This window comes from Lithobates pipiens, unplaced genomic scaffold, assembly GCF_037356315.1.
Source record: "Lithobates pipiens isolate NorthernLeopardFrog02 unplaced genomic scaffold, aLitPip1_a1.2 Scaffold_22, whole genome shotgun sequence".
Lineage (NCBI taxonomy): Eukaryota > Metazoa > Chordata > Amphibia > Anura > Ranidae > Lithobates > Lithobates pipiens.
This window is the reverse complement of record NW_027507784.1, coordinates 257,905,957-257,930,358: the sequence shown is the minus strand read 5'-3', so window position 1 is coordinate 257,930,358 and position 24,402 is coordinate 257,905,957. Positions and strand designations below refer to the sequence as shown.

The 24,402-nt window shown below is 44.2% G+C and overlaps 1 protein-coding gene across 1 annotated transcript in view; it reads left to right on the top strand.

The window, feature by feature from the left end:
- Positions 1-24,402, top strand: part of DNAH3 (dynein axonemal heavy chain 3) — a 730,495-nt gene that overhangs the window by 672,531 nt on the left and 33,562 nt on the right. Inside the window, exons 56-58 of the mRNA XM_077448990.1 lie at positions 2,601-2,755; positions 3,825-3,992; positions 17,981-18,123. Coding sequence (XP_077305116.1) covers positions 2,601-2,755; positions 3,825-3,992; positions 17,981-18,123 — 466 coding nt within the window. The remainder of the gene's footprint in view (positions 1-2,600; positions 2,756-3,824; positions 3,993-17,980; positions 18,124-24,402) is intronic.

Here is a 24,402-nt window from a genome sequence, read left to right as displayed (position 1 = left end):
GCCTGAAGATGGCTCTAAATAGGTATTTACAAGCCTAATATTTAGAATACACATATACTGTGTACTATGCCTGATTATCACAGAAGGGCTGCCAGTGACCATTTCAACGTTTTGGATTTGTACTAATAGCGGCAGGGGGGTGGGGGGAGCAGAGATGGAGACACATAACAAAGAGCTGACAGGCAGATAGGAGGAGGGGATGAGCGGGAGAGATGAGAGTAGAGCAGGGCTGTGGCTGACGCAGGGACGTTTCAAACAACGGTGGTCAGGGCTCAGCAGCCCTGATTTTCATGGTCAGAGCAGAGACTGGATACAGGAAGTGGCAGGTTCAGGAAAGTTTTTTTTTTTTTTAACAGTTTAGAGGGGGGCAGATTACATGGCACAAGCACTGTGCAATTTAATCTGCTTTGAGGGACCAATATATCTATTTTTTTGTTTTTTGGATTAACAAACACTTTAGTTCCAGTGAAGGGAACTCTTAAAGGATCAAGTCCAACCCTTTAAAAACAACCCCACACCATAATCTCCCCTCCACCAAATGATTTGGACCAGTGCACAAAGCAAGGTCCATAAAGACATGAATGAGCGAGTTTGGGATGGAGAAACTTAAAAGACCTGCACAAAGTCCTGACCTCAACCCAATAGAACACCTTTGTGGGTGAATTGGAGCAGAGACTGCGAGCCAGGTCTAATCATCTAACATCAGGGCCTAACCTCAGACATGTGCTTTGGGGAAAATGGTCAAACATTTCCATGGACCTATTCCTAAACTTTGTGGACAGCCTTCCCAAAAGAGTTTAAGCTGTTATAGCTGCAAAGGATGAGCCAACTCAATATTGAACCCTACGGACTAAGACTGGGATCCCATTAAAGTTCATGTGTGTGTGCCCCAATACTTTTGACAATATAATGTATCTCAGTGTAAAAACTCCTTACATTTGGTCACTATTTGTAACATGAAACAAGTATAAATCTTTAAAGTATGCAAATCAAATTTACTATTTGTACTGGTGAAAGCTGGATACATCCACTATTTCCCAGAATTATAGAATTATTTATATAGTTCTGTGTGCCAACAATACTTAAGTTTTCAAGAAAACATTTACAAAATGCTTACATAGGCATATATTCCTTCATCCACATTTTTAAATCTTAATCTGTTTTAAAATTATTGATTTTCATGAATATGTTCATGTTACATGTTGCTGAAATACACTGCATTAATGGGTACATTTTGTAGTGCATAAAAAGAGCATGCAATTTTGTCAAAATATAGAACACAACATGCATCTTACCTTATACAATTAGATATAGTCACATTACTGTTTTGTTCTTAAAAAGAAGCATACTGTTAGATTTCTATGAAGATACAGACCATATGAAAATGTAATGTATTTTTTCTTGTTCTGGGAAATCACCAAAGGTAATACAGTGATCTATGTATGAAGTGTTTATGTTCTCATTTTTTTCCTAACCCTAACATTTGACACACAGTACCTCGAGTAACTAAATGTCTTCTATTTGGTCAGTGTTGTTTAATACAGATTAAAAAAAATCAATACGTAATTTCAACTTTCATTTTATTTAAAAATATGATTAGTAATACTGTTATTTCAATATTTTTAAAGGGTCTGGAATTCAGTAAATTGGTTATGATTTATTTATATTACATTATATATCGCCCTCATTTTTGGACTTTTGTCCTACTTTTTGCTGTAGTGGCATATCCATATTCCTAATTTACATAGAATTTTGAAAAACATTGGAAAAACTCATGCTGATGGGTATCACAAGCATTTGCTTGAAAAGCTAAGACTGTGTTTATAAGTTTTCCGTTGTATTTTAAATATCAAAAATAAAATATGCAATAATTCTGGTGTAAAGCACCTGTGAATTCATATTCACACTTTATTATGTGTTCCAATTCATCTGTATGACAGGTGTACTTTTGTAAAACCACTGTAATGTTTATGTGTAGTCATCATAGATAGCTGCACATTAGAGCTGCTCTGCAACCCCTGGGTACATCTAATAAAATATAAGCATACCGAGTTACTGTATGCATAAATTATTGGGTATATAAAGAGTCTCAGTCTTTGGGCTCAACTAAAACTATTAGCCTTTGACTTCTGAAATGTCTTAGCTGGAGGCCATTACAAATAAACATACTATGTGCATCACATTACATCCATTAACGAAAATCTGTGTCAAAGGTGTCTGCAATTGATTTATATTAACTAGAAAACCATCCCCTATAGCTGCTAAGTTGTTTTCACTTTGTTATGAAGGGTTTGACTTTCTCAACTTTGAGGTGATGATTATTCTTAGCCCCGTTATTAGGAACATCAATCCCTTGATAACCAAATTAAACTAGCAACAAAAGTACTCACATAGGCTTCAGTGGTCACATTGGTTTCAGTGCTCATAGAGGCTTTCTAGCTAAAAAAAAGAAAAAAAAAAGGTAACAGCAGAAACATTGTGTTTAATAGTTTAAATGGATCACCATGATGTATATGAACCAAGGTCCATGCTACACACCATAAAAAGAGGGAGCAAGTTTACAAAGTACCTGCAAATTGTAAGTCTAATTTTCTTTGCAGGGGAATGTAACTATGGTGGAAGAGTAACAGATGACAAGGACAGGCGCCTCCTTCTGTCCCTGCTTTCCATATTCTACAGTGAAGATATACAGCAAGATAACTACAGACTTTCCCCCGGAGACCTTTATTATATGCCTCCATACGGCACATATCAGGTACTGAAATTATACATGAGCTTACTGTTAACTTATTGATTAAATTGCTGAGTTAATAAGCAGTCAGGAAACAATTAGGACTTGAAAAGATAGCTTTATTTCTGCATTCTAAATGTCCTGGGAAACGTATGACAAAAAACAAGCAGCAGATTCAGATATAAATAAAGCTAAAGTTATATGAAAATCTTGACTTTTCCTGCAAGAATTGAGATTGGTCTTCTCCTCCTTCTTTCCCTGTGTTTTAAGCTACTTAGCAAAGCAGAATAGCAAATAGCAAGCAGACTAATCAATTGTGAGGGGCAACCTTATTCCCAAAGGAAGAGGTCTCAGTGTTGATAGTAGGGGATATTTTATTCAAAAGTTGGGAGGAGATAATGCTTTTTTCATTTACATTTTCTTAATCAAAGCTACAAAGATCAGGGCTGCACACATTAACCATATGATACAAATAACATTGAATTTTAGGGAATGGGAAATAGGGAAATTATAGTAAAAACATAACCATAATAGTTCATCATCAATAGTTAATCATAAATTCATAATTGATTAAAACAGTATTGTATAAAATGTTAACAGAACAATAGGAATTATTGTGCATATGTGTGTATGTATATATTAATGGTAAAATATATATTTTTTTAGGAATTTACATGTTCTATATAAAAATGTTAATTAAGGAGCATTATTCAAAGCACTTGCATATCTATATTTTACATATCATATCAGTATTTTATTAAGCTATGAAGGGTAAAGAAGTCTGAGACAGAATCATAGGAGAGTTGCACAGGACAAGTGGCTGGGCCACCTTTCTGGCACTTTTTTCATGAATTCTAATAAATAGGACTTCTTATGGGATTCCACCAAGTACACCCAAAAATGGCAGCTCTGTGCTTTCAAGTGTCAGGCTTTTTTTTAAAGTCATGGCATGGTCATCGTATGGTCATTGTAAGCCAACCATGAGCATAGCATGTATATTGTTAGATAATATAACTTGGATTGGAGGTGCTGTACTACCTCTTAAGTGTGGTATTCATTCATAAATTGAACCAGGTATTCTATTTTATTTCAGTCCTTTGTGGATTACATAAGAAATCTACCTCTTATCACTCACCCAGAGGTGTTTGGATTGCACGAGAATGCTGACATCACCAAAGATAACCAGGAGACTAATCAGCTGTTTGAAGGGGTCCTTCTCACTCTACCCAGGCAAACATCAGGGAGCGGTAAATCTTCTCAAGTAAGATTTTTTTTTTTAACAATTTCTGTTTATTTGAAAAGATAACAAGGCTCCAGATACAGTGATATTTATACAGGCAGAGGTAAGACCAGAAAAGCACTAATCTTCTTCAAAGTAAATTGTAGGTCATAGACATGCTAAAATAATGCAAATGCTAACAGACTGTACATATGGGGCAATTCATAAAGGGTGTAGTAGGCACCCTTTAGAATTCTCTTGGTGCTTGCACTCAATTCTTTTACCTGTCACAGAGCCTGACCAGCGCTTGGCCAAAGAGTTTTATACTACAGGTGGACGGAGCCCGATGTAATACTGAGAGACTCGTTTCCCATCAAGTCTGGCCCACTCTTGATTTACAGCGTACGGGAGTGGGCAGATCCATAGCTGCTATTCAGTCCAATATCAACTTTCAATCCACCCACTGCTGTGCAGACTCAAAAGTAAAGTGGACCTGATAGGGTACTAGTCTCTTAGTTCTCCATCAGACTCCGCCCACCCATTGACAAGTCATTTCCAAAATATGGGCATTGCTCATAATTGGATAATGACACCAGCTGTATCCCTGGTCTTTTGGTTTACATCTAGCTTTCAGCAAGGGAATCACCTGGCCGAACAGCTAAATGAGACAGGGTGTACAGCACTGTGGGGGAAGCTGTCACATATATGACCGCTTCCCAGCACAGGCATATGGCCCGCTCTGAGTACTGGAGTACCGCTGTACACCAGATCAGAGTTGGTCTTAACTACCACCGTGCTGTGGAGCAAAGTTGTGTAGATCTCAGAATTGGAGGAACAAATAAAAAATCCTTTTGCAGGTAAAACAGCTCCCATGAACAGTGCCTTGAAAAAGTATTCACACACCTTGGAATTTTCCACCTTTTGTCATGTTGCAACCAAAAACTTAAATATATTTTATCGGGATTTTATGTGATAGACCAACACAAAATGGAACATAATTATGAAGTGGAAGGAAGATGATAAATGGTTTTCAAAACTTTACAAATAAATATGTGAAAAGTGTGCAGTGCATTTGTATTCAGCCCTCCCTGAGTCAATACTTTGTAGAGCCACCTTTCACTGCAATTACAACTGCAAGTCTTTTTGGGGATGTCTCTACTAGCCCTTTTTTGCCTATTCTTCTATGCAAAATAGCTCAAGTTGTGTCAGATTGGATGGAGAGTGCTGTCAGGTACTCATCAAGGCCAAGTTGCTGAGAGCGGCTTCCCTTGTGACTGGGTGTACAGTACCCCTGAGAGTGGAACAATGGGCACTGGACACGAAGAGACACGGGTTGCCAGCAGGTGACACGTAGGTAGAAGGTCTTCTGGAAGAAGAGGCACCCGTGCAAAATGGACTTGGTACTTGACTGGAGGAGCGCCCGGCTGGGGCTCTAACACCTGGAGCTTGGAACAACATGAGGCCAAAAGGTTAACACAAGGAAGTCCAGATATGTTCAGAGTCTGAGAGCAAGCTGAGGTCATACACAGGAGGTCAAGCAGCTGGTTTTGGGCATCAAACACGGGGTAGGCTGAGACAAGTCCAGGAGGAGGCCAAGGGTCAAACACGGGAATCAGCAGAGGGAAAAGTCCGGAAGGCAAGCCAAAGGTCAATCACAGGAGAGGTCCAAGAGTAGTCAGGCACGGTCCGGGTCACAATGGGTAGGCACAGGAAACACACAGGCAAGGCCCAGGAACACAGAAGCTGAAGAGACAAACCAGCAATGATACAGAGCACACTGTTGCCTTTTATAGGCCTGTCAAGGGCATCGTGATGTGCGCGTAGCCGTGCTCATGAGCGCCCGCTGTTGCGCCGCATCACGCACATGCATGCGCCAACCTGCAATATTGTGTGCTCGCAGACCCGCTAATTCGCACATCCATGTGCGCCGTTGCGCCATTCTACCCCACAGGCACACTGGGAAGCACCGACGCTGACAGGCTCGTAATCTGTTGGTCTTCTGACAAGTGCCTGTGAACAGCAATTTTTAAGTCTTACAACAGATTCTCGATTTAGGTCTGGACTTTGACTGGGCCATTCTAACATATGAATATGCTTGGATCTAAACCATTCCATTATAGCTCTGGCTGTATGTTTAGGGTGATTGTCCCACTGGAAGGTGAACCTCCTTCCCAGTCTCAAGTCTTTTGCAGACTCTTAAGCCCCATACCCACTATCAGTTTTTCTGCTGAGTTTTTACTTCAGATTTACCAAAACCATATAATATGAGGTCAAACCTTAGGAGTTTCAATGTGTATGCAATCAGGCAGGCCCTTGCACTACATGGTTTTGGTAAATCTGAAGGAAAAACTCAGTAGAAAAACTGATAGTGTGTATGGGGCTTAAAAGGTTTTCTTCTAAAATTACTGTGTATTTGGCTCCATCCATTTTCCCATCAACTCTGACCAGCTTCCCTGTCCCTGCTGAAGAAAAGCATCCCCAGAACATGATGTTGCCACCACCATGTTTGACGATGGGGATGGTGTGTTCAGAGTTATATGCAGTGTTAGTTTTCTAGTTCGTTTTGCTTTTAGGCCAAAAAGTTAAATGTTGGTCTCATTTGACCAGAGCACCTTCTTCCACATGTTTGCATTGTCCCCCACATGGCTTCTTGCAAACTGCAAATGGGACTTTTTATGACTTTCTTTCAACAATGACTTTCTTCTTGCCACTCTTCCATAAAGGCCAGATTTGTGGAGTGCACGACTAATAGCTGCCCTGTGGACAGATTCTCCAGAGTTACTATGGGCCTCTTAGCTGCTTTTCTGATTAGTGCTCTCCTTGCCCGGTTTGTCAGTTTAGGTGGACAGCCATGTCGTAGTAGGTTTGCAGTTGTGCCATAATCTTTCTATTTTTGGATGATGGATTGTACAGTGCTCCATGAGATGCTCAAAGCTTGGGATATTTTTTTATAACCTAACCCTGCTTTTAAACCACTCCACAAATGTATCTCTAACCTGTCTGGTGTGCTCCTTTGCCTTCATGATGCTGTTTGTTCACTAAGGTTCTCTAACAAACCTCTGAGGGCTTCACACAACAGCTGCATTTAAACTGAGATTAAATTACACACAGGTGGGCTCTATTTACTAATTAGGTGACTTCTCAAGGCAATTGGTTCCACTCGATTTTAGTTATTTTAATTTTGGGTTATCAGGGCAAAGGTAGATTAATACAAAAGGGGCATGGACCATAGGGTGAGTACATAGATTGAAAACTGGCTACAAGGGTAAGTTCAGAGGGTGGTGATAAATGGGGAGTACTCAGAATGGTCAGAGAGTGTGGTCCCCCAGGGTTCTGTGCTAGGACCAATCCTCTTTATTTTGTTCATAAACAATCTGGAGGATGGGGTAAATAGTTCAATCTCTGTATTTGCAGACGATACTAAGCTAAGCAGGGCAATAACTTCTCCACCGGATGTGGAAACCTTGCAAAAAGATCTGAACAAATTAAGGGGGTGGGCAACTACATGGCAAATGAGGTTTAATGTAGAAACATTTTAAATAATGCATTTGGGTGGCAAAAATATGAATACAATCTATACACTGGGGGAGAACCTCTGGGGGAATCTAGGATGAAAAAGGACCTGGGGGATGATAGGCTCAGCAATGGTATGCAATGCTAAGCTGCTGCTAACAAAGCAAATGGAATATTGGTATGCATTACAAAGGGGATCAACTCCAGAGATAAAACAATAACAAATTAAAGGCAGTATTTGGAGCACATCATTAACAGTAATTATCTCAGGTAAGTTTTTTTTTCCTTCTTCCCTTCTTCTTTCTACATCCTGATAAAGCAGGCACACCAAGGTTTTGCTGAAGCTTTAACTGCTGAGCTGACTAATAGAGTATCCATTACAAAGCTGTTTTATATGCATGAAAGAACCTATAACAGAAAGTTCATATTTATCATAAATGACCATGACTGTCAGCCATTGCTTTCTGGCTTTGATTACATTATGATGTATTGATTGATTGATGGAATTTGCAAGGACAGGGGCAGAAGGATCATATATCTGTATTCCTTCTCACCCTGTCATTACAGCTGTCATCATGTGAACTGTATTTTATTCTCTTTCCCCTTTGCACATCTAATGATCCTTCCAAAGACTCATTTCTACTACAGTGACTGAATATGAAATAACTGAATATGAAATAAACAATTAAAAAGCTGCTCTGTGTAATTCTTCTTAAAGGAAACCTATATTGAGAGTAAGCTGTAGGGTACCATTGTAGTAATGCTGATTTAGTGGCTTTAATTATTTCTGAATCCGTGATCCAGAACAAGTATTCAGATCAATTCTGACTTAACCTGTTATGTGCTTGGCCTAGGTCAGTATTCAAAAAGCTTTTGAAAAATGGAGCTAGGCAGGTAACTATTATCTTCAGACAGAGTTGGATCATCCACAGGGCATCCTAGGAATGAGCTTAGGGCTAGGGGATGTCCAACTACATGGTTTATGTTTCTGCAGTTAATCAGGAGGTTGGTGTACTTGGTTAAAGCTGTGCACCTGCCTGTCACTTTACAAGGGAGCATGTACTTTAGGCAGTTGGTATCTGATGGGGCCATGTTTGTACAGACAAGGCAGATGGGGAGGCTTCTCTGTGCCTATTGTAGTCCTAATCAATGTCATTTGAAGAGATGGAGACCAAATTACAACCTTGCCTAGGGCCCTATTCTACTTTAACTCATCTTGCTCTTCAGAAGTCAGCTAGCCTGACCCCAGATAACCTTCATTACAAGTTTACTTTAAAATATACCTGTCACTTCATTAATCTTTGAAAACGAATCCCATATAACTTTTTTTTTTACAAAGTCTAGGCATCACCAAGGTCCAGTTGGTTATAAATATATAAAGATCCGCGCTCAGGATAATCTGAACTGCTGCCTCCCTCCAGAAAGATTTCACCTAAGTAAAATCCAAACAGAATAAAAATAAGAGGGGGGGTGGCACTGTTCTATATAAAAAAAACAATGTGGTATCCAACAGGGGATAAGGGACCCTGGTTATATTAATATATAAAGTGACATGTGCTGCCTCAAAATAAAATAAAGTGACATGTGCTACCAAAAACATCAATCAATATAAGTGAAAATAGTTAGCAATAATAAAATTACCAAACATAAAAAACATAATATGCTGTGCCATTACTAGTGCTACCAAAATGAAGGCAAAGACTGGTGCTATGATTAAAACTAATACCATCCACTCTAAATTTGATAATGATATACCCATATAATAACACACAATATCCAATCCATAAATTAAACACTCCCAATACTTCAATTCAAAATCATAAATACGAATTTGCTCCTTCACAGTGCACACATTTTGGATAAAGTTGTCACCAGGACAAAGTGGAAAGGAGGAGAGCTGTTGTCAAGTTTTTAATGCGGTCTTCAGTACTTGAGGGTGAGGGGAAGGGGGGTGGGGGAAATGCGGCAGGGTTTTTGTAGGTGGTGGTAGGGAACCGGAGGGGGTGGTTGTTGTCAGTGGCAGCCCGCCCATAGGGGGCGCCCAGGCGCCGCCCCCCTCTCCCTAGGTGTAAAAAAAAAAAAAGAGTAAAAAAAAAAAAAAAGTAAAAAAAAAAAAAACGGGCCCTTTAAGACATTTAAAAAAATAAATGTCATTTAACAATTTAACATAGTGTACTGTGGCGCCGGTCACAGTGCACTATGAGAAGCGCCACGTCGATGCAATCACAAGATTGCATCCATGGCGCTTCATTTGCGGGTTAAAAACCCGCCTTGCGGCGCACTGCAGAACGCCAACTAGCTTCCGCCCGTAAAATCACTGTGATTCTACGGGCGGGAGCATTGTCAATCTTAGACAGGCAGGTCACTTCCGGCTTTCGGCTGCTTCACGAAACCCGGAAGTGACGTCGGCAGCTCCGTTCCTCAGCCCGAGCGGAGCTGCAAGACAGTGAGGCAGGAGGTGAGTCACCGCATAAAGGCTTTCTAGTTTCTACTTTGTTGAGAATGTTCATGCATTTAGCTGAATGAATGTAAAAAAAGCTTTCACAGCCAGAAAGGTTTCCCCAGGCCAGGCGACTTTTGCCGTGGCCAATCAGAGAATGAGCTCTGAAGGGGGAACTCCACGCCAAATTTCAGAAAAAAAATTTGACGTGGGTTCCCCCTCCGAGAGCATACCAGGCCCTTAGGTCTGGTATGGATTCCAAGGGGAACCCCCTACGCCGAAAAAACGGCGTGGGGGTCCCCCCCAGATCCACACCAGACCCTTATCCGAGCACGCTACCCGGCCGGCCAGGAAAGGGGGTGGGGACGAGCGGGCGCCCCCCCTCCTGAGCCGTACCAGGCCGCGTGCCCTCAACATGGGGGGGTGCCTTGGGGGAGGGGGGGCGGGCGGCCCCCCCACCCCAAAGCACCTTGTCCCCATGTTGATGAGGACAAGGGCCTCTTCCCGACAACCCTGGCTGTTGGTTGTCGGGGTCTGCGGGCGGGGGGCTTATCGGAATCCGGGAGCCCCCTTTAATAAAGGGCCCCCGGATACCGGCCCCCCACCCTATGTGAATGAGTATGGGGTACAATGTACCCCTACCCATTCACCTGTGAAAAAAAGTACAAAAAAAACACAACACAGGGTTAAAATATTTTATTGCACAGCTCCGGGGGTCTTCCGTCTTCGGGGGTCTTCTCGCCGGACTCCTCCGCTATCCTCTTGTAGCTCTTCTGCTAGCGGAGGAGCCTGGCTTTCTTCCTCGCCACCGGCCTCTTCTTCCGACTTCGGGGGTCTTGTCCCCCTCTTCGGTTCTTCTGCCGCCGCCGCTGCCCGTTCCTCTTCTTCTCCAGGATATGTTGACTCGACGATCTCTCCGGCCGGAATGCCAGGGACGAGCTGCACTGCCACTTATATAGGGACAATGGGACGGTGTCACATGGGTTGATGTCACATGGGTTGGTCACATGGGTTGATGTCACATGGTGACCCCGCCCCCTTACGATGTCACAGTCCCGGAGGATGCTGGGACTGTCGCCATGTGACATCAACCCATGTGACCAACCCATGTGACATCAACCCATGTGACACCGCCCCATTGTCCCTATATAAGTGGCAGCGCAGCACGTCCCTGGCATTCCGGCCGGAGAGATCGTCGAGTCAACATCTCCTGGAGAAGAAGAAGAAGAAGAACGGGCGGCGGCGGTGACAGAAGACCGGGCCACCGCCTGTAAAAGAGCTATAAGAAGGCGCGGTGGCCCGGCAGAAGAACCGAAGAGGGGGACAAGACCCCCGAAGTCGGAAGAAGAGGCCGGCGGCGAGGAAGAAAGCCGGGCTCCTCCGCTAGCAAAAGAGCTACAAGAAGATAGCGGAGGAGTCCGGCGGGAAGACCCCCGGAGCTGTGCAATAAAATATTTTAACCCTGTGTTGTGTTTTGTTTGTACTTTTTTTCACAGGTGAATGGGTAGGGGTACATTGTACCCCATACTCATTCACATAGGGTGGGGGGCCGGTATCCGGGGGCCCTTTATTAAAGGGGGCTCCCGGATTCCGATAAGCCCCCCGCCCGCAGACCCCGACAACCAACAGCCAGGGTTGTCGGGAAGAGGCCCTTGTCCTCATCAACATGGGGACAAGGTGCTTTGGGGTGGGGGGACCGCCCGCCCCCCCTCCCCCAAGGCACCCCCCCATGTTGAGGGCACGCGGTCTGGTACGGCTCAGGAGGGGGGGCGCCCGCTCGTCCCCACCCCCTTTCCTGGCCGGCCGGGTAGCGGGCTCGGATAAGGGTCTGGTGTGGATCTGGGGGGGACCCCCACGCCGTTTTTTCGGCGTAGGGGGTTCCCCTTGGAATCCATACCAGACCTAAGGGCCTGGTATGCTCTCAGAGGGGGGAACCCACGCCAATTTTTTTTCAGATTACATAAGGGGCGTGGTTTATGGGAAGTGGGAGGGGCTAGAATGATGGGTGGGGTCATGATGGGCGGGGTCTAGCGCCCCTCATCCAAAAACTTCACCAGCCGCCACTGGTTGTTGTCTATCTCTCTCTCCCTCCGGTGGGGAAAGATAGGGAGAACGGGTTTTATGGGGATGTGACAGACGAGGATAGTTCACTGTTTATGATATAAGTGGGTAAAAAAGGGATCTCTGAATTGAGTCTGGATTTATGCAGGTGTGGTAGAGTAATGTCAGATGGGAAGTGTATTGGCAGTGATGAGATCTTTGCAATCTGTTTGGAAGTGAGTCCAATAGGCCCATTTCGATGAGAATTTAGCAGGTATATCATGGGCAATGCGGATGAGACCTTCTATTTCAGCTATCTTGGAGATTCTATTTAGCCATTCTTTGATGGGGGTACGTGAGGTGGCCCAATGTACTGGAATGCATTGTTTTGCCGTGTTTACCATGTGCATGGCTAAAGATTTGAAGTAGTTGCTATTCAATGAGGTGGTAAAGTGCAGGAGAAATTGTGCTGGAGAGAGGTCAAGTGTGTAGCTGGTTACTTTATAATTTGGTGGACCAGAAAGTTTGGATGGTGGGACAGCTCCACCAAATGTGTAGGAGGGTCCCCTTTTCCTGTTTGCATTTCCAGCATATGTCTGGGATGTCTGAGTTGAATTTGTGGAGGAGGGAAGGGGTGCGGTACCAGCGAGATTGGACTTTGTAACCATTTTCCTTGGTGGAGACGTTTACGGATCCCTTGTGGATGTTCAGGTACGCTTGTTCCCTGTAACAGGGATATGGAGATGTCGTTTTCCCATGTTTTTCAGGCCAGTCCTGTGTTGGAGGGTATGTCTAGTGGAGATTAAGTGGTTTTGGGGGGATTGCTTTGTGCATAATGTTTAAAAAGGCGATAGTGGTGTGGAGACCTTGAATTTTCTATCCAATGAGCTCATGTAGTGTAGAAACAATGTGTGATTCCAGAGGGTTGATGTAGGTGTCATTGATATTTGAAGGGAGTTTTTCCCAGTGTAAAAGTTTGCCTTGTGAGAAGAAATGGTATATCTGGATATCTCTGTGTGGCCAGATGTCAGGAAGTTGTTATGCATTCCAGGAGTGAAGTCAGGATTGAGACGTAGTGGGGTTAGGGGGCCTGGTGTAGAGGATAAGGAGATTGATTTGCAAATGTTGTGGAAGCATTGGATTGTTGGGCCAATTAAGGGGTGATTCCGAGTTTCGGGTGGTATGTGTTTTGGGATGTGCCAGGGTAGTAAGTGGAGAGGATGAAGAGGTCAATGAGGCTTCGAGGGTAACCCAATCTTTGTATTTATAATGTATGTTCCAGTCTAGGATTCTGGAAAGGCGGCAGGCATTGTAATAATTTTTTTAGGTCAGGGAGCCCAATCCCTCCTGACCAATTTCTATATATTTGTTAGAATATAGTTTTTTTATATCAAACTATATCAGTGTGGTTTGGAAAAATGCTCTAATAAAAATGACTTTGTAAAAAAAGGTATATCTGTAGCGATGACACTTTGGACAAAGTGTCTGTCATGTACAAATTTAGTTTTTGCCTGAGAACAGTAAAGGGGTTCTGAGGGTTAATTGTGTAAGCTCCCAGCTGCGAGTGGCTACTCTCTGGGTGGTATTAGAGACTTTCTGATATTAGCGGTTCAAGATGCCTGAGTTTCTTCACCCTTGCCCTCTGTTCCCATACAAGACTGTGTTGTTGGATGTTACCCCTGCAAATAAAAACCTTTTCTAAAGGACTTTTATGGTTTCAGCGTCTAAAGTTGTTGGGTACTAAATCTGGGAACCCCTAGACGTGGCAGAACCAGCCAAGCGGAGGTAACCGGTAAGCCCAAAAGTTAAAGCCGCCCTGCCAAGGGTTATGGACGCTACATGTGGGGGCTCGCAGTCTGGAATTTACAGTTACCTCGTAGCCTTGGAACAGAGGGTGAAGAATGTTTTTTTGAACTGCACCATAAAGATCAGCGCCATTTTGGAGAGACTTTTACTGAGGTGCGTAAGCATGGGAGAAGCCTGTACTAAAAGCCCGCAAAATTACACAGGAGCTGGCGCCCAGTGGGAGGAGTCTAGGCTGATCTTTTCCCTGCACGCGGCACTGCGTAAGTGTTGCCGAAGGAAGAGGCGAGTCCATTTTTCTCGGAGCTTGGAGAGAAAGTTTTTGGAAATGCATTGACTTCCACACATGCAGCCAGCACCTGGACCCAGGATGTCCACAGTGAGGGGTCCAGCGAGCATGCAGATGCCCGGTACGATAATCACAGATACGGGCATTCGGTTTCTGCCGCAGGGGCGGTTTGTCCTGTGCAACATCGGGGATGTTGAGGCCCTTGGGATGTTGTGCGGGAGAGGTGATGGGTTGGTCGCAAACCCCCGGCCGTTCTCAAGGTTTCGGAAGTGTGGCGAGTATATATTCAGGGTCAAACAGCCCACGGTGCAACCCCAGACCTTCCGGTATGATTGGGCCACAGGTATCTCCACGGAAGAGTCCATTGGGTATGCCCCAGCATCATCCTTTGGGGCTCAGATTGCCAGGAGGGATCCTGCCCCTTCTGAGGGCTCAGAGACTCTTGCAGAGGTTGTGGACGTGACCCCGCGGAAGAAGGCTGACGCTGCAGCATCAGTTGTTCAAGCAGAGGAGCAGCTCAGAAAACCCCCACCGCAGAGGCAGGCCTGCCTCCTGCACCCCTAGACCGGATATCTGGGAGAAAGTGCTCAAGTGCAAACTACGGGGAGCTGCAAATACTGCCACGGAGAATTATTTGCCCGCAGGAGATTCTTCACCTGATTCACCAGTTTAAACTGGCTCCGATGAGGGAGACGACTGGTATTTTGAACCAAGGTTGCCGCGAGTAAAAGTTTTAACTTTTTAAAAGATTTTAGATTAAACTCTAATTGTTGCCTGTGCATGGACACTACCCGCACATGATGAGGTTGTTAGGCCCCTGAGACTTTCATAGGCGGGTGGCAACAGAGTATGGACTTTAACTTCCTTTTTGTACTTGGGGAAGTCATAGACATTGTGGAAGAAGTGACATGCAGAAGATATCTTTCACCCGAGAAATGTTTAACCTATTCCTGGGATATCTGTTGCATTGGGACTATGGTCGGCAGGCCTGTTGTAAACAAGTTGTGCTCTGCAGACCGGATAAGAACAGTGCTGTTCATTTCATCACCAACTACGATGCGTAAAGGATGGGGATGTTGTTGTGCCCGATCCGAGATTTTATTGGTGAATTATCCCTGGAGTCAAGTCTTTGAGTTTTCCACAGAAAAAAGAAAAATAACTTCTGTGTCTTCAGTTCTTATGTTTTTCTGCTAGTTACAAGGACTATGGGGTAGTTAGGCAGGTGGTTCTTACGAGGAAATACAAATCAAGTTCTACAGGCTTTTAGCCCACCGCTCTCTGGTTACTGAGACTTGTAGTTACAGCGGCTCTGACCACTAGGTGACGTGAGTTGGCAGGAAAGGAGCAGTAATGGGCAAGAATTTCCTTTTCACAGCCGTTAGAAAATGTTAGAGAGAAATTTCACGTGTCTTTGAAGAAGGAAGTTCCATTGAATTAACAGTCGAATTTCGCTCTTCAAGACAAAATGTATAGTGTACAGTGTTGTCTTGTGTTTCTCTTTCAGGATGCACCGAGATCGACTGTCAAGCTCATCAGAGATTGGGTGGGTTAGTCAGTTTAGTTTGGTGGTATATGTACAGCATTGAATGTGTTGTTGTAAAAACGCTAATGTTTAAATGTGTTTCCTTTCTTTTCCTTCCCCAACACCCATAAAAAAAAATAAAACCTCAGTCACCGTATAGTTTTTTTATAGGATAGGATTTTTGCCCTGGTTGTTGCCTAGATGATGGGGACATCGTCTAAATAACTGGGGGGGATGTGTAGCGATGACACTTTGGACAAAGTGTCTGTCATGTACAAATTTAGTTTTTGTCTCCGAACAGTAAAGGGGTTCAGAGGGTTAATTGTGTAGGTTTAACTTTGACATCAGTTTGGCTGGGCTGTGTTAGAGTTCTGCCTGGTCATGTGTACAGTTAGGTGCACATGACAGGCTCATAACCAAGCCTGGTTGGACGTTTTAGGTATCATCTTTCCCAGAGCCAATCAGTGGGTGCACCGGGCCACGCTGAGGAGTCTGGGGAAGGTACTTAAGATGTTGAAGTCACATGTTCTAGGTTCGTTCCTGAGGCCTTAGCGGTCTGTTCCCGATTCTGGACCGGGGTAGCCCCGCGAGGGGTCCCGGTCACGGGAGGGTTAGTTGCTCCGCAACATGCTTCGGTTGGCTAATCCCAATAGACCCGCCTGGTCTGGGGTAGGGATCCATCTGTTCCTGAGTCTCTGAACCGGCTGGTCCGAGGCGCAGCAACTGAGGGAGGATTCAAGGCGTCCGGGTGTGCTCTCGGCTTGCAGGGGCACCGCAGCTTGTGTAAGTGACTGGGGGAGGACTCTTTGGAGGAGGGCCAACAAGCTGGCATCCTGAGAAGTGCCTGGTTGCTGAGTTGTGAAGGACACTGACGAATTCACGCTTTTACCAATACTGCCAAGGAGACAGAGAACGTTCCAGGTACTGAGGAAAAAGGTTCCTGTTCACTTCTGTTACCAGTTACTCAAGGTCAAAGATTTCACAAGTTCTGGATCAGAGTGCTGACTGCCATAATTTCTGGCTAGAGATTTGTTCAGCCTTGAAGCGCCCAGCTGCGAGTGGCTACTCTCTGGGTGGTATTAGAGACTTTCTGATATTAGCGGTTCAAGGTGCCTGAGTTTTTTCACCCTTGCCCTCTGTTCCCATACAAGACTGTGTTGGATGTTACCCCTGCAAATAAAAAACTTTTCTAAAGGACTTTTATGCTGTCAGCGTCAAAAGTTTTTGGGTACTAACTCTGTTTATAATGTAAACTATTTCTAATGTATGTTCCAGTCTAGGATTCTGGAAAAGCGGCAGGCATTGTAATATTTTTTTTAGGTCAGGGAGCCCAATCCCTCCTGACCAATTTCTATATATTTGTTAGAATATAGTTTTTTTTATCAAACTATATCAGTGTGGTTTGGAAAAATGCTCTAATAAAAATTACTTTGTAAAAATCTGGACAAAGTGTCTGTCATGTACAAATTTAGTTTTTGCCTGAGAACAGTAAAGGGGTTCTGAGGGTTAATTGTGTAAGCGCCCAGCTGCAAGTGGCTACTCTCTGGGTGGTATTAGAGACTTTCTGATATTAGCGGTTCAAGGTGCCTGAGTTTCTTCACCCTTGCCCTCTGTTCCCATACAAGACTGTGTTGTTGGAGGTTACCCCTGCAAATAAAAACCTTTTCTAAAGGACTTTTATGGTGTCAGTGTCCAAAGTTGTTGGGTACTAACTCTGGGAACCCCTAGACGTGGAAGATCCAGCCAAGCGGAGGTAAGCCCAAAAGTTAAAGCCGCCCTGCCAAGGGTTATGGCTGCTACATATCATTTCAGGAAAACAACTTTTTATTTTTTATAGTTTTCCCATGCATATAACTACTAGATACATGTTGACTTTTTTTTTATCTTCAGCTTTTCTTAGGCCAATGTTCCTCCTTTTTCCTAGAAATTCCTAGATTAATATTTCACATCCAGCAGAAAACACAAGCTTACCTGCTTGTTTCTGTGTTGCCTAAGGTGCCATTAAAAACTATATGAATAGGGTGGTAGTGTGACTGCACATTAAGTGCTTCCATACTGCATGGAAATGAGAATAAAGTCTAAATTGTCTATATTTAGCTATTTCATTGGTCACTTATCTTATGTTGGGCCTTGGTTTTTAGGTGGATTGTTGACAAATGCAAGCATTCTTATATGAAACGTCTAAAAGAAAGTGTCTATTTTATACCTTTCGGTCAAATATGATTAGAAGTTAGAATCTCATTGTTTTCTCTGGAAAATATACACTGTCTTTTCAAATACAGACATGTATGTAATTTATAGGGTAATGCTTTACTATTCTGTATATTATAAATAGACCCAGTCATTGTCTGATAACCTTTAAGATACTGTACATGTGACATTCAACTGGTTAATAATATTTTTTATTCTTTTTTCATTCATAGGAAATTGTTGAAGATTTGGCTAGAGATATACTCAATAAATTGCCAAATGATTTCAACATGGATGAAGTCATAGAAAAATATCCCGTGATCTATGAGGAATCAATGAATACAGTGCTTAGACAGGAACTGATTCGCTTTAACAGGTAAAATGGAAATTTCTTTAACCACTTGCCACCCAGGCCAATTCTAACATTTCTCTCCTACATGTAAAAATCATAATTTTTTTGCTAGAAAATTACATAAAACCCCCAAACATTATATATGTTTTTTTTTTAGCAAAGGCCCTAGAGAATACAATGGTGGTTGTTACTATTTTTTGAGTGGGTTCTTTGGGAAAGAAAAAGTTTTGTACTTTAAAAAAAACAAAAAAAACCAGTAAGGTTAGCCCAATATTTTTACATATTGTGAAAGATGAAGTTACGCTGAGTAAATAGATGCCTAACATGTCACGCTTCAAAATTGCACACGCCCATGGAATGGCTCCAAAATTGCTACTTAAAAATCCCCATAGGCGACACTTGAAATTTTTTTACTGGTTACTTGAGGAGGTCTAGGGACAAAATTATTGCTCTCACTCCAACATTTTCATTGATACCTCACATGTATGGTTTGAACAACGTTTTTATATGTGGGCAGGACTGACGTATGCGTTCGCTTCTGCGTGCGAGCACACAGGACAGGGGCGCTTTAAAAAAAAATTTAAGTATTGTTAATTATACTTTCTTGTTTTTATTTTGGCACTTTTTTGAAAAAAAGTATTTTTTGATCACTTTTATTCCTATTACAAGGAATGTAAACATCCCTTGTAATAGGAATCTGACATGACAGGTCCTCTTTATAATGAGATATGCGGCCAATAAGACCCCACATCTCACCACTAGGCTGGGAAGCCTGAAATAAAAAAAATTTAAAAACGGTCACCGTTTCTCTGCCGAAACGGCTCTGTTTTTTTTAAATGCAGAGCCCAGGCGTGATGTCATAACATTGCGCCCGGTTTCCGACAATCATAGAGACTCCAGCGACCATCTGGTCGGCCGGAAATCTCTATGATCAACATCCAGGGCCTGCGGATCCTTTGTCCGACTCACCGATCGTAACGCCGGAGGACGGCGGGGTGGGGGGGAATTGCCGGCTGAAAACGGCAATATCTGAATGAGGTCTGTAGCTAAAGGCATCATTCAGATATACCCTCCCAAAGTCCGTCACGTCGTATAATGGCGGACGGCCGTGAGGCAGTTAAAGGGATTGTAAAGGCAGAAGGTTTTTTTTTTATCTAAATGCATTCTATGCATTAAGATAAAATAAACTTCTGTGTGCAGCAGCCAGCTTCAGCCCTCCTAATACTTACCTGAGTCAGCCTTTATCCAGCGATGTTGCAGGAGTGTCTAAGCTGTCCAGGACTCTCCTCCTCATTGGCTTAGACAGAAGGGTGATGCAATTGGCTGAATGATTTTGATTGACAGCAGCGGGAGCCAATCAAGAGAGCGAGGAGGCTGGGTCGGATTGTGGTTTTGTGTCTGAATAGACACAGGGAGCTGTGACTCGGCTTGGGTGTCACCATATCAAGCTGCTTGCTGTGGGGATACTCAACAGGAGAGAGGGGCCAGGAGCACAGAAGGGGGACCCGAGAAGAGGCGGATATGGGCTGCTCTGTGCAAAACCACTGCATAGAGCAGGTACGTTTTTATTTTCAGTGAGACTTTAAAATCACTTTAAGCACATTAAATAGCAATTATAGAAAACTGATGATATTGGTTAAAATAACTTGTATGTAATATTCATATTATTACTAATGTACCTTGCATAAACAAGAGAAAGGCAACAGACATTAAAACTATTATTTTTGTCACAAGAGAGCAATTAAAAATGACAGCCAAATGCTGATATTACACTTTGAACTTGTGGCTCTTTAACAAGCTACAGTGCTCAGCACTTTTCTTTTTTATATATTTAAAGATGAAGTAAATCTAATTTATAAATATAGATGCAAAGCACCCCACTCTGTTCTTCATAATCAAGTTATTATTACTCATGTACATTACACTATTTATACCCAGTGTTCTGTACAGACTGTATTATACAAACAAGCCTTAATTAATCTTAAAGAAAAAAGAAATTTGTGCTAGGACCTAAATAAACTAAAAAATAAGCAGCTAACAAAATACTAAGATACAAAGTATACAAAAGTTACAAACCAGACAGTATAGTGCTATATACAATATTACAATGTGTGGTGCAAAAAAATGCAATAAAAAATATCATATTAATACAAACTTGGGATCTGAAAGCTTTCTATTCCTGATTTAGATTGTTTTTTGTAATGATTCCTCCTCTCTGAGTGGATTTGTATATCTTTGGATTCTTTTATCTTGCTTTATGGGCTCTTCTATGGACGTTTTTGTGTACATATGAAATGTCATTTTTTATTTACTTATTGCACACATTATTATGAATGTATGTATTGCTAATTTTAAGCTTTGAGCACTTTATTCATTGCATTATTTTTCACCATGCATTGTAGTATTGGATATAGCACTATACTTTCTGGTTTGTAAAAAGCATTAATAGAGATGGACGAACTTCCGACGGGACGTTTCGCTAACCGCGAACGCGGGAAAAAGTTTGCGAACCGCAAAGTTTGCAGCGGGCCCCATTGACTTCAATGGTAGGAACCTTAAAAACCTACAGGTCATATTTTCAGCCACAAAATACTTACTAGCTGTGCACACATAGTCCCACCACATGGCCACTGACAAAAGTAACAAAAGTATGAAGTGAATCTGGAATCGACAAGCATTCTTTTTTTATCTGTGAAATTTTGACAATTCAGGACTCAGGAGCGCATGAAGGCAATGGAGGAGAGGAAAGGTCAGGGTAGGCTATGAAGAGGGTGCAGGAGATGATCACCAGCACCGTGATAGAGAGCACTGACACCAGCACCGAGATAGAGAGAGCACTGACACCAGCACCGAGATAGAGAGAGCACTGACATCACAACCATCACCGAGATAGAGAGCACTGACACCAGCACCGAGATAGAGAGAGAGCACTGACACCAGCACCGAGATAGAGAGAGAGCACTGACACCAGCACCAAGATAGAGAGAGAGCACTGACACCAGCACCGAGATAGAGAGAGAGCACTGACACCAGCACCGAGATAGAGAGAGCACTGACACCAGCACCGAGATAGAGAGAGAGCACTGACACCAGCACAGAGATAGAGAGAGCACTGACACAGCACCGTGACAGAGAGCGAGAGCACTGACGCCAGCACCGAGATAGAGAGAGAGCACTGACACCAGCACCGAGATAGAGAGAGAGCACTGACACCAGCACAGAGATAGAGAGAGCACTGACAGCACCGAGATAGAGAGCACCAGCACCGTGATAGAGAGCACTGACACCACACCAGCACTGAGATAGAGAGAGCGCACGGACACCAGCACCGAGATAGAGAGAGCGCACGGACACCAGCACCGAGATAGAGAGAGAGCACCAACACCAGCACCATGATAGAGAGAGAGCACCGACACCAGCACCGTGATAGAGAGCACCGACACCAGCACCGTGATAGAGAGCCCCGACACCAGCACCGTGATAGAGAGCCCCGACACCAGCACCGAGATAGAGAGCACTGACAGCAGCACTGATACTAGCAACTCGCTGCTGGTCCCCAAAAATATGACACCGCTCAATCTCTTAAAACAGGAGGGCATGGGCATATAGTACGGTGTGCTTTTTTTGTTCAAGGAAGTGAGCCAAAGGTAGAAAAAAGGTCTGTGTGCTTGATTAAATAAATTGTTTATAGAGATATACATGGTCTACTGGTCATGTGTTGAATTCCTCCGAGATCCATGCCTCATTCATTTTTATAAATGTGAGGTAGTCAACACTGTCGTGAGCTAGGCGAGTGCGCTTATCGGTCACGATCCCCCCTGCTGCGCTGAACGTGCTTTCGGACAGGACACTGGACGAGGGGCAAGCCAACAGTTCCATTGCAAATTGGGCAAGCTCTGGCCAGAGGTCAAGCCTGCCCACCCAGTAGTCCATGGGTTCATCACTCCTCAGAGCGTCCACATCGGGCGTTAACCCGATGTAGTCGGACACCTGTCGGTCTAGGCATTCCCTGATGCTGGATCCAGATGACACCTGTCGATGGGTCGGCTGAAAGAATGACCTCATATCAGAAGTCACCAACACACCTTCAAACCGTCCTCTTCTTGCAGGAGCTGTTTCTCTGGGAGTGGGAATTCCTCCTCTGCCAGCGCATGCAAAAGCAGAATGCAGCATTTCTCGAAGCAATGCCTGGAAGTGCTCCATTCTGACAGCCCTCTGTGACGGTGGTAACATTTTCGCCATTTTGTGTGTTGTACCGGGGGTCTAAGTATGTTGCCACCCAGTACTGGTCCTTGACCCTTATGCTTTTTATACAAGGGTCCCTATTAAAACACTGGAGCATGAAGGCCCCCATTTGCACTAAACTGGAAGCGGTGTGGTGGCCTGGCTCCTGCTCATCATCCAGGATAATGTCGTCCTCCTCGTTCTCCTCTCCCCATCCACGCACAACAGGGATCCCAGAAAGGTTTAAAGCATGCTCTTCTTGCTCCTCCTCATCCACCCCAGCACCATCCTCCTCTGACTCCTCTTCAGAATCCTGTTGTTGACTTGTCTCAGGTAGAGTAGCCTCCCCTGGGAATTCATCCAGCATTGCGACTTCCTCATCTTCCTGCTCCTCCACGGCTTGATCAATGACGCAACGCAAAGCACGCTCCATAAAAAAGGCATAAGGTACCATGTCACTGATGGCGCCATGGCTGCGACTGACCAGTTTGATGATCTCATCAAATGGCCGCAGAAGTCTGCATGCGTCGCGCATGAGCAGCCACTGGCGTGGTGAAAAAAAAACCAAGCTCCTCAGAACCTGTTCTGCCGCAGAGTTCGTACAGGTAGACGTTAACTGCACGTTTCTGCTGGAGCAGCCTATGAAGCATATAGAAGGTTGAGTTCCATCGCGTCAGGCAACCGCAAATAAGACGTCTGACCGTCAGATTGTGTCGCCGCTGAATGTTAGCATGGCGAGCCATGGCCGTGTAAGATCTTCTGAAATGGGCCGAGATTTTCCTTGCCTTCCGCAAGATGTCCTGGACCCCAGGGTATTTGACAACGAATCGCTGCACGACCAAGTTTAAGACGTGTGCCATGCATGGCACGTGCGTAATTTTGCCCTGTTTCAATGCGCTAAGCAGATTGGCACCATTGTCACACACCACTTTACCAACTGTCAAATTAAGCGGTGTTAGCCACTGATCTGCCTGTGAACGCAAAGCTAAAAAGAGTGCAGGGCCAGTGTGGCTCTTGGCTTCCAGGCACAACAGACGCAGCACAGCATGGCAACGTCTCACCTGGCATGTCAAATATGTTCTGGGGAGCTTGGGAGGTGCAGCGGAAGAGACGCTAGCAGTGGAAAAGGAGGAGTCAGCCGAGGAGGAGAGGGAGGAGGATGGAGTAGGAGGAGGAGAAGAAGAGCCAGGCCTGCATGCAATCCGTGGTGGTAAAACCAAATCTACACGGGTGCCACGGGTTACATGCTTGACGGCCGCCAGAAGGTTCACCCAGTGGGCAGTAAAAGTGATATACCTTCCCTGCCTGTGTTTGCTAGCCCACGTGTCTGTGGTCAGATGTATCTTGGCACCGACACTGTGTGCCAGAGATACATTCACTTGCTGCTGAACATGGCCATATAGCTCTGGGATGCCCTTCTGTGAGAAATACTTCCTTCCTGGGACCTTCCATTGTGGTGTTCCAATGGCCACAAATTTTCAAAAGGCCTCCGAGTCCACCAGTTTATATGGCAGTAGTTGGCGGGCTATCAGTTCTGACAAGCCAGCCGTCAACCGTTGGGCAAGAGGGTTATCCGGCGTTATCATTTTTTTTACGCTCAAACATTTGGCCAATGGAAGCCTGCCTTTTTCCAGAAAAACGTGAGGATGGCATAATGGAAGGTGGAGTGGAGGACAATTGTGAGGAGAGACGATGCTGGATGGTGAGAGCCTGGAGTGTGGCTTTGTGGGTTCCGTTGCTCCCACTGGGTTCGGTGATGGCAGCTCATGTGCCTTCTTAAGGCGGTCGTCCCTAGGTGAGTGTTGGGCTTACCGCGACTTATGCGTTGACTGCAAAGATTGCAGATGGCAACACTATTGTCAGCAGCAGACACGTTAAAAAAAGCCCACACTGCGGAGCTATGTGCCGGCCTCTTGGGAGCGCCAGATGTGACCGTACATGGTTGATGCCTCGCTCCTGATACATTAGCAGTCTGCTTTGTCCCTCCTGTGCAATATAAGTTCTTCCTGCTTCTCCTTCCTATCTGCTGGTCCATATCTCCCTCTGAACTCCCCTCCTCTTCCTCTCTTGTTGGCACCC